The sequence below is a fragment of the Mustelus asterias genome, unplaced genomic scaffold, assembly GCF_964213995.1.
Source record: "Mustelus asterias unplaced genomic scaffold, sMusAst1.hap1.1 HAP1_SCAFFOLD_760, whole genome shotgun sequence".
NCBI lineage: Eukaryota > Metazoa > Chordata > Chondrichthyes > Carcharhiniformes > Triakidae > Mustelus > Mustelus asterias.
The window spans coordinates 144,009-157,212 of record NW_027590708.1 but is presented as its reverse complement, the minus strand read 5'-3'; the positions used below and the strand labels follow the sequence as shown (position 1 = coordinate 157,212).

General features: G+C 70.2%; 2 protein-coding genes across 3 annotated transcripts in view; one reads left to right on the top strand and one right to left on the bottom strand.

Moving 5' to 3' along the window:
- The window catches only part of ndufs2 (NADH:ubiquinone oxidoreductase core subunit S2), a 42,193-nt gene extending 41,596 nt beyond the window's left edge, over positions 1-597 (bottom strand). The window contains exon 1 of the mRNA XM_078205464.1: positions 415-597. Coding sequence (XP_078061590.1) covers positions 415-527 — 113 coding nt within the window. The 5' untranslated portion in view covers positions 528-597. The remainder of the gene's footprint in view (positions 1-414) is intronic.
- A 1,385-nt stretch (positions 598-1,982) lies between these two features.
- The window catches only part of dedd (death effector domain containing), a 51,842-nt gene continuing 40,620 nt past the window's right edge, over positions 1,983-13,204 (top strand). The window contains exons 1-2 of one of the 2 annotated variants that reach the window (XM_078205466.1): positions 1,983-2,093; positions 2,923-3,629. In XM_078205466.1, the coding sequence (XP_078061592.1) occupies positions 3,308-3,629 (322 nt within the window). In that variant the 5' untranslated portion in view covers positions 1,983-2,093; positions 2,923-3,307. Of the gene's footprint in view, positions 3,630-13,204 lie in introns of both variants that reach the window. The other variant, XM_078205465.1, reaches the window with a different exon arrangement.

Sequence of the window (13,204 nt, the reverse complement as noted above, 5' to 3'; positions counted from 1 at the left end):
CCGCAGACGCTCCCCCCTCCGCAGGCGCTCCCCCCTCCGCAGGCGCTCCCCCCTCCGCAGGCGCTCCCCCCTCCGCAGACGCTCCCCCCTCCGCAGACGCTCCCCCCTCCGCAGACGCTCCCCCCTCCGCAGACGCTCCCCCCTCCGCAGACGCTCCCCCCCACAGACGTTCCGCAGACGCTCCCCCCACCCCCTCAGACACAGGCACTGCCCGCAGGCACACTCCCCCAGCCAAGACATCCCACCTCTCATCCCAATCCCCTCCATCAGCGCCACCCCCATCGCCCCACCACCAACCATCCTCTGCAGGACCACCCCTCACCCCAAGCCCCTCCCCCACTCTACTCCTCCCCCAATCCCCCTCCCCCCTCCAAAACCAGGCCTCCGCACCCCCGGCCTCTGTGACATTGTTACCTGTCGGGAATGGAGCCGGCAGACAGCGCGGCCCCTACCCTCCGCTGGAGCAGTTGCCGAGATCGGCCCGGATTCCCCCCGGCTCTGAGCAGAGCCCGCACCGCCGCCGCCATCAGCCCGACCTTCACTGACCGGGTTAGCGGAAACCCACCGACTGCTCCAAACCGTCACATCCGCCCGTCCGCCATCTTCCTGAGGGGAGACCGGGCCAATCAGCGCGCGGGGAGGGCTGGTTGGGCCCGCCATCTTTGTAAGGGGCAATGCGTCGGCGTCCATTTTGGGCGCCCATCTTGATGCGGGGCACTCCTTCTCACTAGATCGGCATAACGGCGGTTAACCGAGGGCTAACCGCCATCTTTGTGAGGGGCGCATTCTCCTTTCTGTGGAAGCCAAACCATCTATAAGCAGAGCCTAACCCAACTTCGATCCTTCTTTCCATTTCACTGACGGTTTTTTTTCCTAAAAGCAGCCTCCCTATGTTAATGCGTTAATTATGTTATTTTTAAGTGCCAACCTAGCTACATGGTGGGGTGGTCAGTCAGTTAAATTGTTTGTTCAAGTGCAAATGGCAAATGATTTATTTGCCCCCCGCTCCAGAGAGCTCTTTCGAAACTGCCCCTCATAAACATGGCGGACAGCCGCAGCACCGGACGGGAATGCAGACTTTGCTTTGCCCCGCAACAAGATGGCGGCCTGGTGCTGCGGCGGCGCCGCTTACTGTGCCCCTAAGTAACATGGCGGATAACAGATAACATGGTGGGGCGATCAGTCAGGCGATGCCCTTCACAAAAATGGTGACGCACCCCAAAAAGGGGCCATCCAACCAAATCAATGAGTGCCTCCTCATCTAGACTCACTGCAGTGTGGAAGGGAGAGTAAATGTGGATGGTGCCTAGCAATGTACAAAGCGAACACTTGGCGGAGGCAATCCATAGGATCTAGGGCGGATTAAGAAATAAAAACATAAGGAACCTGAACTGGAAATCAATGGAAAAGGATGACATTAGGACGATCCAGTAAATTTGGACCAAACTTCCCCCCGCCCCTTCCCCCGGATGTCATGTGGTGAGGTGAACGCGCCGTGCATTCAGGGTAATGTAGTCCCTGTGTCTGCCCGTCCCTGGGTTGCAGTCCCCTCCACAAACGACATCGCCCAGAGGTCCGCGCGGCCAGGCGACCGCCAGTGGCATCATGGGAGCTGTAGTGCCAACGGCACGCGTGCGCAGTTGGTAACTCTACCCACACTAACACAGCAGGCTGGAACGTCAACTCCCGGCAGGCAGCGCCGCCGTCCCCCCCCCACTCCCCCGCAAATCCCTGCCCTGCTGACGTAAGAGCGTGATTCCGTCAGAAGGAGAGAGGTGGGCTGAGAGATCGGGGCGGGGATCGAAGCGCCAGCGGCCTGACGGGAACTGTAGTTCATTTGGCCAGCAGGCTCCTTTGGACAGAAAGGGCAAACGTGGCTGGGAAACTACAACATCCAGCCGGCCGCGCGGCGTCACCACTTTCCCCCCCGGCCATGACGGAGGCCACGCCCCCCTCCCGCCTCCTCCTCCTTCCAAGGTCCAGCAGAGGAAGATGGCGGAGCCGATATGGTGGAAGCTTTGGCTTTCGTTCTGAGAGAAGCGGTGCGGCGTCAAGCGGCAAGAGAAACGGGGGAAAGAGAGACGTAGAAAGGAGTAAGAAGAAAGAGAAAGACATAAAAAAACAACAATACCCAACCCCCCCAATTCAAGGGTCAGCATTCAAGATGGCCGCCTGCCCCCTTGCCCATTGACAGCCCCCAAGAGAAGGTCTTTGGTCAATATCAGTCCCATGCTGTTCTCCAAGACCTCATTTTGACCTGGTTGACCATTCAGACCACGGCCATCATCAGGAAGCCAGAATCCAGCTCCTAGGATTGACCAAATCCCCTCCCTTATATTCCCTCTGAGAGGTCCAATTCTACTTAAGAGTTTTCCCTAACCCTCTGAATCTGCTGTCCTCTTCTCCCTCATCCCTAAACTCCCTTTCCAAGACTCTCTTTTGGCACGTTGTTGCCCCCCTCCCTCGGTCCGAATAGCCGAGAGCCAGGACACTGCCTCAAGGGGTCAGTCACACTTCTCAAATCCTTGGAGCTTTCCTCCACAGGATCGAGAGTGCCAGTTCGACTTGACAGGTCCTGGCTCCCCTCAGAGACTTTCCCAGTATCCCTTGATTTGGCCTGGTCAGCTACTCTAACCCAAGCAGCAACTTGCTTCCAAGGGCTCAGCAAAGTAAAGGTGCTAAGAAATACTTTGGGGACGGGAAGGGAAAGGGAGTCTTAGCCTATTTTTGGCCTAACCCCAACGAAGGGCTTATTTTTGTATTTCCCAACCCAGTTTGAAGTATCCTTTAGCTCTCAGTGTGGAGGAAATTCCTGCCTCAACTCTCACCACCCTTCACGGCCCCATATCTAGAAGATTGCCACAGCTGTTCGCTTGGAGTCATTCTGTGAAAGCTCTTTTGCCTTTTTCTTGTGTTAACCAGGACAGCGGGCTGAACCGAACTGGACTTCCTCAGTCCACTGGCCAGATACTCTTTGTTTCTTATTGGAGGATATTTTTTTGTCAGCAAGCAGTGTGAGGTTGGGGAGCTGCTTTTCCCGGCAAAAAAGGGTGGCACGGCGACAGGGGGAACGTGGAGGGGGCACAATGAGAAAGAGTGGGGAAGGGACCGTCTGTTACCCTGCTACTCATTTGGAATAGTCCCTCCATTTTGCCAACCCTCCCCACTGCATTATTTTTGGACCATCACTTTCCAAAGCTCCAAACTAGAGGTGGTCCATTGGAATTGTCGTCTGCGACTCTCCGTCTCCAGTGTACGTTTGTGTTTCTTCATCAGAACGGCCACCAGGTCTGTTCTCCGAGGACGGATGGCCGATGCCAAGGGGAGCGGGCAGCAGTGGCCCGAGGAGCAAGTCAACAGGGAGCACGGGTTGTACTCCCTCCACCGGATGTTCCAGATAGTGGGTGCCCAGCTGACTCACCGCGATGTGCGGGTGCTCTCCTTCCTCTTTGTTGACGTCATCGAGGACTATGAGCGCGGCATGATCCGCAGTGGACGGGACTTCTTCCTGGCGTTGGAGCGCCAGGGCCGCTGCGACGAGACCAACTTCCGGCAGGTGCTGCAGCTCTTACGCATCATCACCCGGCACGATCTCTTACCCTACGTCACGCTCAAACGAAGGAAGACAGGTAAGGGCAGCTCACTATGTGGGTGCCATGCGTGGTGTGCTAATCGCGGGTGTCAGCTGAGAGGGGACTGAACCTGCACTGCACTCTCCTCGGGTCAGTGCTGGGGGAGTGCTGCACTGTCAGAGGGTCAGTGCTGAGGGAGCGTCAGTGCTGAGGGGGCGCCGCGCAGTCGGAGCGTCAGCGCTGAGGGGGCGCCGCGCAGTCGGAGCGTCAGCGCTGAGGGGGCGCCGCGCAGTCGGAGCGTCAGCGCTGAGGGGGCGCCGCGCAGTCGGAGCGTCAGCGCTGAGGGGGCGCCGCGCAGTCGGAGCGTCAGCGCTGAGGGGGCGCCGCGCAGTCGGAGCGTCAGCGCTGAGGGGGCGCCGCGCAGTCGGAGCGTCAGCGCTGAGGGGGCGCAGCGCAGTCGGAGCGTCAGCGCTGAGGGGGCGCCGCGCAGTCGGAGCGTCAGCGCTGAGGGGGTGCCGCGCTGTCGGAGCGTCAGCGCTGAGGGGGTGCCGCGCAGTCGGAGCGTCAGCGCTGAGGGGGCGCCGCGCTGTCGGGTTGTCAGTGCTGAGGGGGCGCCGCGCTGTCGGAGTGTCAGTGCTGAGGGGGCGCCGCGCTGTCGGGGCGTCAGTGCTGAGGGGGTGCCGCGCTGTCGGAGCGTCAGTGCTGAGGGGGCGCCGCGCTGTCGGAGCGTCAGTGCTGAGGGGGCGCCGCGCTGTCGGAGCGTCAGTGCTGAGGGGGCGCCGCGCTGTCGGAGCGTCAGTGCTGAGGGGGCGCCGCGCTGGTCCGGGCGTCGGCGCTGTTGGGGAGGCCGCGCTGTCGGGTCGTCGGCGCTGAGGGGGCGCCGCGCTGTTGGGTCCTCGGTGCTGAGGGGGCGCCGTGCTTGTCCGGGCGTCAGCGCTGAGGGGGCGCCGCGCTGGTCTGGGCGTCAGCGCTGCGGGGGCGCCGTGGTGTCGGGGCGACAGCGTTGAGGGGGCGCCGCACTTCTGGGGCGCTGGCGCTGAGGGGTGGGCCGCACTTTTGGGGCGCTGGTGCTGAGGGGGTGCTGCGCTGTCGGAGCGTCAGTGCTGAGGGGGCGCCATGGTGTCGGGGCGTCAGCGTTGAGGGGGCGCCGCGCTGTAGGGGTGTCGGCGCTGAGGGGGCGCCGCACCTTTGGGGCGCTGGCGCTGAGGGGGCGCCGTGCTGTCGGGGCGTCGGTGCTGAGGGGGCGTCGGCGCTGAGGGGGTGCTGTGCTGTCGGGGTGTCGGTGCTGAGGGGGCGTCGGCGCTGAGGGGGTGCTGTGCTGTCGGGGTGTCGGCGCTGAGGGGGCGCCACGCTGTCGGGGCGTCGGCGCTGAGAGGGCGCCGCACTGGTCCGGGCGTCGGCACTGTGGGGGCGCCGCGCTGTCGGGTCATCGGCGCTGAGGGGGCGCGGCGCTGTCGGGGCGCGGCGCTGTCGGGTTGTCGGCGCTGAGGGGGCGCCGCGCTGTCGGGTCATCGGCGCTAAGGGGGCACCGTGCTGTCGGTGCGTTGGCACTAAGGGGGCACCGCGCTGTCGGGGCATCGGCGCTAAGGGGGCACTGCGCTGTCGGGACATCGGCGCTAAGGGGGCACCGCGCTGTCGGGGCATCGGCGCTAAGGGGGCACCGCGCTGTCGGGGCATCGGCGCTAAGGGGGCACCGCGCTGTGGGGCCGCTGCGCTGTCGGGTTTTTGGCGCTGAGGGGGCGCTGCGCTGTCGGGGCATTGGCGCTGAGGGGGCGCTGTGCTGTCGGGGAATTGGCGCTGAGGGGGCGCCGCGCTGTCGGGTTGTTGGCGCTGAGGGGGCGCCGCGCTGAGGGGGCGCTGCGCTGTCGGTGCGTCGGCGCTAAGAGGGCGCCGCACTGTCGGGTTGTCGGCGCTGAGGGGGCGTCGGCGCTGAGGGGGCGCTGCGCTGTCGGGGTGTCAGTGCTGAGGGGGCGCCGCGCCGTCTGGGCATCAGTGCTGAGGCAGCGCCGCGCTGTCGGAGTGTCAGTGCTGAGGGGGTGCCGCGCTGTCGGGGTGTCCTTGCTGAGGGGGCGCCGCGCTGTCGGGGCGTAAGTGCTGAGGGGGCGCCGTGCTGTCGGACCGTAAGTCCTGAGGGGGCGCCGCGCTGTCGGGGTGTCAGCGCTGAGTGGGGGGGCCGTGCTGTCGGAGCGTCCGTGCTGAGGGGGCGCCGCGCTGTCGGGGTGTCAGTGCTGAGGGGGCGCCGCGCTGTCGGGGTGTCAGTGCTGAGGGGGCGCCGCGCTGTCGGGGTGTCAGTGCTGTGGGGGAGCCGCGCTGTCGGGGTGTCAGCGCTGAGGGGGATCCGCGCTGTCGGGGTGTCAGAGCTGAGGGGGCGCCGCGCTGTTGGGGTGTCAGCGCTGAGGGGGCGCCCGTGCTGTCGGACCGTAAGTCCTGAGGGGGCGCCGCAATGTCGGAGCGCATGTCCTGAGGGGGCGCCGCGCTGTCAGAGCGTCAGTGCTGAGGGGGCGCCGCGCTGTCGGGGTGTCAGTGCTGAGGTGGCGCCGCGCTGTCGGGGTGTCAGTGCTGAGGGGGCACCGCGCTGTCGGAGTGTCAGTGCTGAGGGGCCGCCGCGCTGTCGGAGTGTCAGTGCTGAGGAGGCGCCGTGCTGAGGGGGCGCCGCGCTGTCGGAGTGTCGGCGCTGAGGAGGCGCCGTGCTGAGGGGGCGCCGCGCTGTCGGGGTGTCCGTGCTGAGGGGGCGCCGCGCTGTTGGAGTGTTAGTGCTGAGGGGGCGCCGTGCTGTCGGAGTGTCGGCGCTGAGGGGGCGCCGTGCTGAGGGGGCGCCGCGTTGTCGGGGTGTCCGTGCTGAGGGGGCGCCGTGCTGAGGGGGCGCCGCGCTGTCGGAGTGTCGGTGCTGAGGGGGCGCCGCGCTGTCGGAGTGTCGGCACTGAGGGGGCGCCGCGCTGTCGGAGTGTCAGCGCTGAGGGGGCGCCGCGCTGTCGGAGTGTCAGTGCTGAGGGGCGCCGCGCTGTCGGAGTGTCAGTGCTGAGGGGCCGCCGCGCTGTCGGAGAGTCGGCGCTGAGGGGGCGGCGCGCTGTCGGGGTGTCAGCGCTGAGGGGGCGCCGCGCTGTCGGAGTGTCAGCGCTGAGGGGGCGCCGCGCTGTCGGAGTGTCGGCGCTGAGGGGGCGCCGCGCTGTCGGAGCGTCAGTGCTGAGGGGGCGCCGCGCTGTCGGAGCGTCAGTGCTGAGGGGGCGCCGCGCTGGTCCGGGCGTCGGCGCTGTTGGGGAGGCCGCGCTGTCGGGTCGTCGGCGCTGAGGGGGCGCCGCGCTGTTGGGTCCTCGGTGCTGAGGGGGCGCCGTGCTTGTCCGGGCGTCAGCGCTGAGGGGGCGCCGCGCTGGTCTGGGCGTCAGCGCTGCGGGGGCGCCGTGGTGTCGGGGCGACAGCGTTGAGGGGGCGCCGCACTTCTGGGGCGCTGGCGCTGAGGGGTGGGCCGCACTTTTGGGGCGCTGGTGCTGAGGGGGTGCCGCGCTGTCGGAGCGTCAGTGCTGAGGGGGCGCCATGGTGTCGGGGCGTCAGCGTTGAGGGGGCGCCGCGCTGTAGGGGTGTCGGCGCTGAGGGGGCGCCGCACCTTTGGGGCGCTGGCGCTGAGGGGGCGCCGTGCTGTCGGGGCGTCGGTGCTGAGGGGGCGTCGGCGCTGAGGGGGTGCTGTGCTGTCGGGGTGTCGGTGCTGAGGGGGCGTCGGCGCTGAGGGGGTGCTGTGCTGTCGGGGTGTCGGCGCTGAGGGGGCGCCACGCTGTCGGGGCGTCGGCGCTGAGTGGGCGCCGCACTGGTCCGGGCGTCGGCACTGTGGGGGCGCCGCGCTGTCGGGTCATCGGCGCTGAGGGGGCGCGGCGCTGTCGGGTTGTCGGCGCTGAGGGGGCGCCGCGCTGTCGGGTCATCGGCGCTAAGGGGGCACCGTGCTGTCGGTGCGTTGGCACTAAGGGGGCACCGCGCTGTCGGGGCATCGGCGCTAAGGGGGCACTGCGCTGTCGGGACATCGGCGCTAAGGGGGCACCGCGCTGTCGGGGCATCGGCGCTAAGGGGGCACCGCGCTGTCGGGGCATCGGCGCTAAGGGGGCACCGCGCTGTGGGGCCGCTGCGCTGTCGGGTTTTTGGCGCTGAGGGGGCGCTGCGCTGTCGGGGCATTGGCGCTGAGGGGGCGCTGTGCTGTCGGGGAATTGGCGCTGAGGGGGCGCCGCGCTGTCGGGTTGTTGGCGCTGAGGGGGCGCCGCGCTGAGGGGGCGCTGCGCTGTCGGTGCGTCGGCGCTAAGAGGGCGCCACACTGTCGAGTTGTCGGCGCTGAGGGGGCGTCGGCGCTGAGGGGGCGCTGCGCTGTCGGGGTGTCAGTGCTGAGGGGGCGCCGCGCTGTCTGGGCATCAGTGCTGAGGCAGCGCCGCGCTGTCGGAGTGTCAGTGCTGAGGGGGTGCCGCGCTGTCGGGGTGTCCTTGCTGAGGGGGCGCCGCGCTGTCGGGGCGTCAGTGCTGAGGGGGCGCCGTGCTGTCGGACCGTAAGTCCTGAGGGGGCGCCGCGCTGTCGGGGTGTCAGCGCTGAGTGGGGGGGCCGTGCTGTCGGAGCGTCCGTGCTGAGGGGGCGCCGCGCTGTCGGGGTGTCAGTGCTGAGGGGGCGCCGCGCTGTCGGGGTGTCAGTGCTGAGGGGGCGCCGCGCTGTCGGGGTGTCAGTGCTGTGGGGGAGCCGCGCTGTCGGGGTGTCAGCGCTGAGGGGGATCCGCGCTGTCGGGGTGTCAGAGCTGAGGGGGCGCCGCGCTGTTGGGGTGTCAGCGCTGAGGGGGCGCCCGTGCTGTCGGACCGTAAGTCCTGAGGGGGCGCCGCAATGTCGGAGCGCATGTCCTGAGGGGGCGCCGCGCTGTCAGAGCGTCAGTGCTGAGGGGGCGCCGCGCTGTCGGGGTGTCAGTGCTGAGGTGGCGCCGCGCTGTCGGGGTGTCAGTGCTGAGGGGGCACCGCGCTGTCGGAGTGTCAGTGCTGAGGGGCCGCCGCGCTGTCGGAGTGTCAGTGCTGAGGAGGCGCCGTGCTGAGGGGGCGCCGCGCTGTCGGAGTGTCGGCGCTGAGGAGGCGCCGTGCTGAGGGGGCGCCGCGCTGTCGGGCTGTCCGTGCTGAGGGGGCGCCGCGCTGTCGGAGTGTTAGTGCTGAGGGGGCGCCGTGCTGTCGGAGTGTCGGCGCTGAGGGGGCGCCGTGCTGAGGGGGCGCCGCGTTGTCGGGGTGTCCGTGCTGAGGGGGCGCCGTGCTGAGGGGGCGCCGCGCTGTCGGAGTGTCGGTGCTGAGGGGGCGCCGCGCTGTCGGAGTGTCGGCACTGAGGGGGCGCCGCGCTGTCGGAGTGTCAGCGCTGAGGGGGCGCCGCGCTGTCGGAGTGTCAGTGCTGAGGGGCGCCGCGCTGTCGGAGTGTCAGTGCTGAGGGGCCGCCGCGCTGTCGGAGAGTCGGCGCTGAGGGGGCGGCGCGCTGTCGGGGTGTCAGCGCTGAGGGGGCGCCGCGCTGTCGGAGTGTCAGCGCTGAGGGGGCGCCGCGCTGTCGGAGTGTCGGCGCTGAGGGGGCGCCGCGCTGTCGGGGCGTCAGTGCTGAGGGGGCGTCGGCGCTGAGGGGGTGCTGTGCTGTCGGGGTGTTGGCGCTGAGGGGGCGCCACGCTGTCGGGGCGTCGGCGCTGAGGGGGCGCCGCACTGGTCCGGGCGTCGGCGCCGCGCTGTCGGGTCATCGGCGCTGAGGGGGCGCCGCGCTGTCGGAGCGTCAGTGCTGAGGGGGCGCCGCGCTGTCGGAGCGTCAGTGCTGAGGGGGCGCCGCGCTGTCGGAGTGTCAGTGCTGAGGGGAGCCGTGCTGTCGGAGTGTCAGTGCTGAGGGGGCGCCGCGCTGTCGGGGTGTCAGTGCTGAGGGGGCGCCGTGCTGTCGGAGTGTCAGCGCTGAGGGGGCGCCGCGCTGTCGGAGTGTCAGTGCTGAGGGGGCGCCGCGCTGTCGGAGTGTCAGTGCTGAGGGGGCACCGCGCTGTCGGAGTGTCGGCGCTGAGGGGGCGCCGCGCTGTCGGAGTGTCAGCGCTGAGGGAGCGCCGCGCTGTCGGGGCGTCAGTGCTGAGGGGGCGTCGGGGTGTCAGAGCTGAGGGGGCGCCGCGCTGTCGGAATGTCAGTGCTGAGGGGGCGCCGCGCTATCGGGGTGTCAGAGCTGAGGGGGCGCCGCGCTGTCGGACTGTAAGTCCTGAGGGGGCGCCGCAATGTCGGAGCGCATGTCCTGAGGGGGCGCCGCGCTGTCAGAGCGTCGGTGCTGAGGGGGCGCCGCAACTGTAGGGGCGTCAGCGCTGAGGGGGCGCCGCGCTGTCGGGGCGTCAGTGCTGAGGGGCGCCGCGCTGTCGAGGTGTCAGTGCTGAGGGGGGCGCCGCGCTGTCGGAGCGTCAGTGCTGAGGGGGCGCCGCGCTGTCGGAGCGTCAGCGCTGAGGGGGTGCCGCGCAGTCGGAGCGTCAGCGCTGAGGGGGCGCCGCGCTGTCGGGTTGTCAGTGCTGAGGGGGCGCCGCGCTGTCGGAGTGTCAGTGCTGAGGGGGCGCCGCGCTGTCGGGGCGTCAGTGCTGAGGGGGCGCCGCGCTGTCGGAGTGTCAGTGCTGAGGGGGCGCCGCGCTGTCGGAGTGTCAGTGCTGAGGGGGCGCCGCGCTGTCGGGTCGTCAGTGCTGAGGGGGTGCCGCGCAGTCGGATGCGTCAGCGCTGAGGGGGTGCCGCGCTGTCGGAGCGTCAGTGCTGAGGGGGCGCCGCGCTGTCGGAGCGTCAGTGCTGAGGGGGCGCCGCGCTGTCGGAGCGTCAGTGCTGAGGGGGCGCCGCGCTGTCGGAGCGTCAGTGCTGAGGGGGCGCCGCGCTGGTCCGGGCATCGGCGCTGTTGGGGAGGCCGCGCTGTCGGGTCGTCGGCGCTGAGGGGGCGCCGCGCTGTTGGGTCCTCGGTGCTGAGGGGGCGCCGCGCTTGTCCGGGCGTCAGCGCTGAGGGGGCGCCGCGCTGGTCTGGGCGTCAGCGCTGCGGGGGCGCCGTGGTGTCGGGGCGTCAGCGTTGAGGGGGCGCCGCACTTCTGGGGCGCTGGCGCTGAGGGTTGGGCCGCACTTTTGGGGCGCTGGTGCTGAGGGGGTGCCGCGCTGTCGGAGCGTCAGTGCTGAGGGGGCGCCATGGTGTCGGGGCGTCAGCGTTGAGGGGGCGCCGCGCTGTAGGGGTGTCGGCGCTGAGGGGGCGCCGCACCTTTGGGGCGCTGGCGCTGAGGGGGCGCCGTGCTGTCGGGGCGTCGGTGCTGAGGGGGCGTCGGCGCTGAGGGGGTGCTGTGCTGTCGGGGTGTCGGTGCTGAGGGGGCGTCGGCGCTGAGGGGGTGCTGTGCTGTCGGGGTGTCGGCGCTGAGGGGGCGCCACGCTGTCGGGGCGTCGGCGCTGAGAGGGCGCCGCACTGGTCCGGGCGTCGGCGCTGTGGGGGCGCCGCGCTGTCGGGTCATCGGCGCTGAGGGGGCGCGGCGCTGTCGGGGCGCGGCGCTGTCGGGTTGTCGGCGCTGAGGGGGCGCCGCGCTGTCGGGTCATCGGCGCTAAGGGGGCACCGTGCTGTCGGTGCGTTGGCACTAAGGGGGCACCGCGCTGTCGGGGCATCGGCGCTAAGGGGGCACTGCGCTGTCGGGACATCGGCGCTAAGGGGGCACCGCGCTGTCGGGGCATCGGCGCTAAGGGGGCACCGCGCTGTCGGGGCATCGGCGCTAAGGGGGCACCGCGCTGTGGGGCCGCTGCGCTGTCGGGTTGGCGCTGAGGGGGCGCCGCGCTGAGGGGGCGCTGCGCTGTCGGTGCGTCGGCGCTAAGAGGGCGCCGCGCTGTCGGGTTGTCGGCGCTGAGGGGGCGTCGGCGCTGAGGGGGCGCTGCGCTGTCGGGGTGTCAGTGCTGAGGGGGCGCCGCGCTGTCGGGGTGTCCTTGCTGAGGGGGCGCCGCGCTGTCGGGGCGTCAGTGCTGAGGGGGCGCCGTGCTGTCGGACCGTAAGTCCTGTGGGGGCGCCGCGCTGTCGGGGTGTCAGCGCTGAGTGGGGGGGCCGTGCTGTCGGAGCGTCCGTGCTGAGGGGGCGCCGCGCTGTCGGGGTGTCAGTGCTGAGGGGGCGCCGCGCTGTCGGGGTGTCAGTGCTGAGGGGGCGCCGCGCTGTCGGGGTGTCAGTGCTGTGGGGGAGCCGCGCTGTCGGGGTGTCAGCGCTGAGGGGGATCCGCGCTGTCGGGGTGTCAGAGCTGAGGGGGCGCCGCGCTGTTGGGGTGTCAGCGCTGAGGGGGCGCCCGTGCTGTCGGACCGTAAGTCCTGAGGGGGCGCCGCAATGTCGGAGCGCATGTCCTGAGGGGGCGCCGCGCTGTCAGAGCGTCAGTGCTGAGGGGGCGCCGCGCTGTCGGGGTGTCAGTGCTGAGGTGGCGCCGCGCTGTCGGGGTGTCAGTGCTGAGGGGGCACCGCGCTGTCGGAGTGTCAGTGCTGAGGGGCCGCCGCGCTGTCGGAGTGTCAGTGCTGAGGAGGCGCCGTGCTGAGGGGGCGCCGCGCTGTCGGAGTGTCGGCGCTGAGGAGGCGCCGTGCTGAGGGGGCGCCGCGCTGTCGGGCTGTCCGTGCTGAGGGGGCGCCGCGCTGTCGGAGTGTTAGTGCTGAGGGGGCGCCGTGCTGTCGGAGTGTCGGCGCTGAGGGGGCGCCGTGCTGAGGGGGCGCCGCGTTGTCGGGGTGTCCGTGCTGAGGGGGCGCCGTGCTGAGGGGGCGCCGCGCTGTCGGAGTGTCGGTGCTGAGGGTGCGCCGTGCTGTCGGGGTGTCGGCGCTGAGGGGGCGCCGCGCTGTCGGAGTGTCAGTGCTGAGGGGGCGCCGCGCTGTCGGAGTGTCAGTGCTGAGGGGGCGCCGCGCTGTCGGGGTGTCAGTGCTGAGGGGGCGCCGCGCTGTCGGGGTGTCAGTGCTGAGGGGGCGCCGCGCTGTCGGAGTGTCGGCACTGAGGGGGCGCCGCGCTGTCGGAGTGTCAGCGCTGAGGGGGCGCCGCGCTGTCGGAGTGTCAGTGCTGAGGGGCGCCGCGCTGTCGGAGTGTCAGTGCTGAGGGGCCGCCGCGCTGTCGGAGAGTCGGCGCTGAGGGGGCGGCGCGCTGTCGGGGTGTCAGCGCTGAGGGGGCGCCGCGCTGTCGGAGTGTCAGCGCTGAGGGGGCGCCGCGCTGTCGGAGTGTCGGCGCTGAGGGGGCGCCGCGCTGTCGGGGCGTCAGTGCTGAGGGGGCGTCGGCGCTGAGGGGGTGCTGTCGGGGTGTTGGCGCTGAGGGGGCGCCACGCTGTCGGGGCGTCGGCGCTGAGGGGGCGCCGCACTGGTCCGGGCGTCGGCGCCGCGCTGTCGGGTCATCGGCGCTGAGGGGGCGCCGCGCTGTCGGAGCGTCAGTGCTGACGGGGCGCCGCGCTGTCGGAGCGTCAGTGCTGAGGGGGCGCCGCGCTGTCGGAGTGTCAGTGCTGAGGGGAGCCGTGCTGTCGGAGCGTCAGTGCTGAGGGGGCGCCGCGCTGTCGGGGTGTCAGTGATGAGGGGGCGCCGTGCTGTCGGAGTGTCAGCGCTGAGGGGGCGCCGCGCTGTCGGAGTGTCAGTGCTGAGGGGGCGCCGCGCTGTCGGAGTGTCAGTGCTGAGGGGGCACCGCGCTGT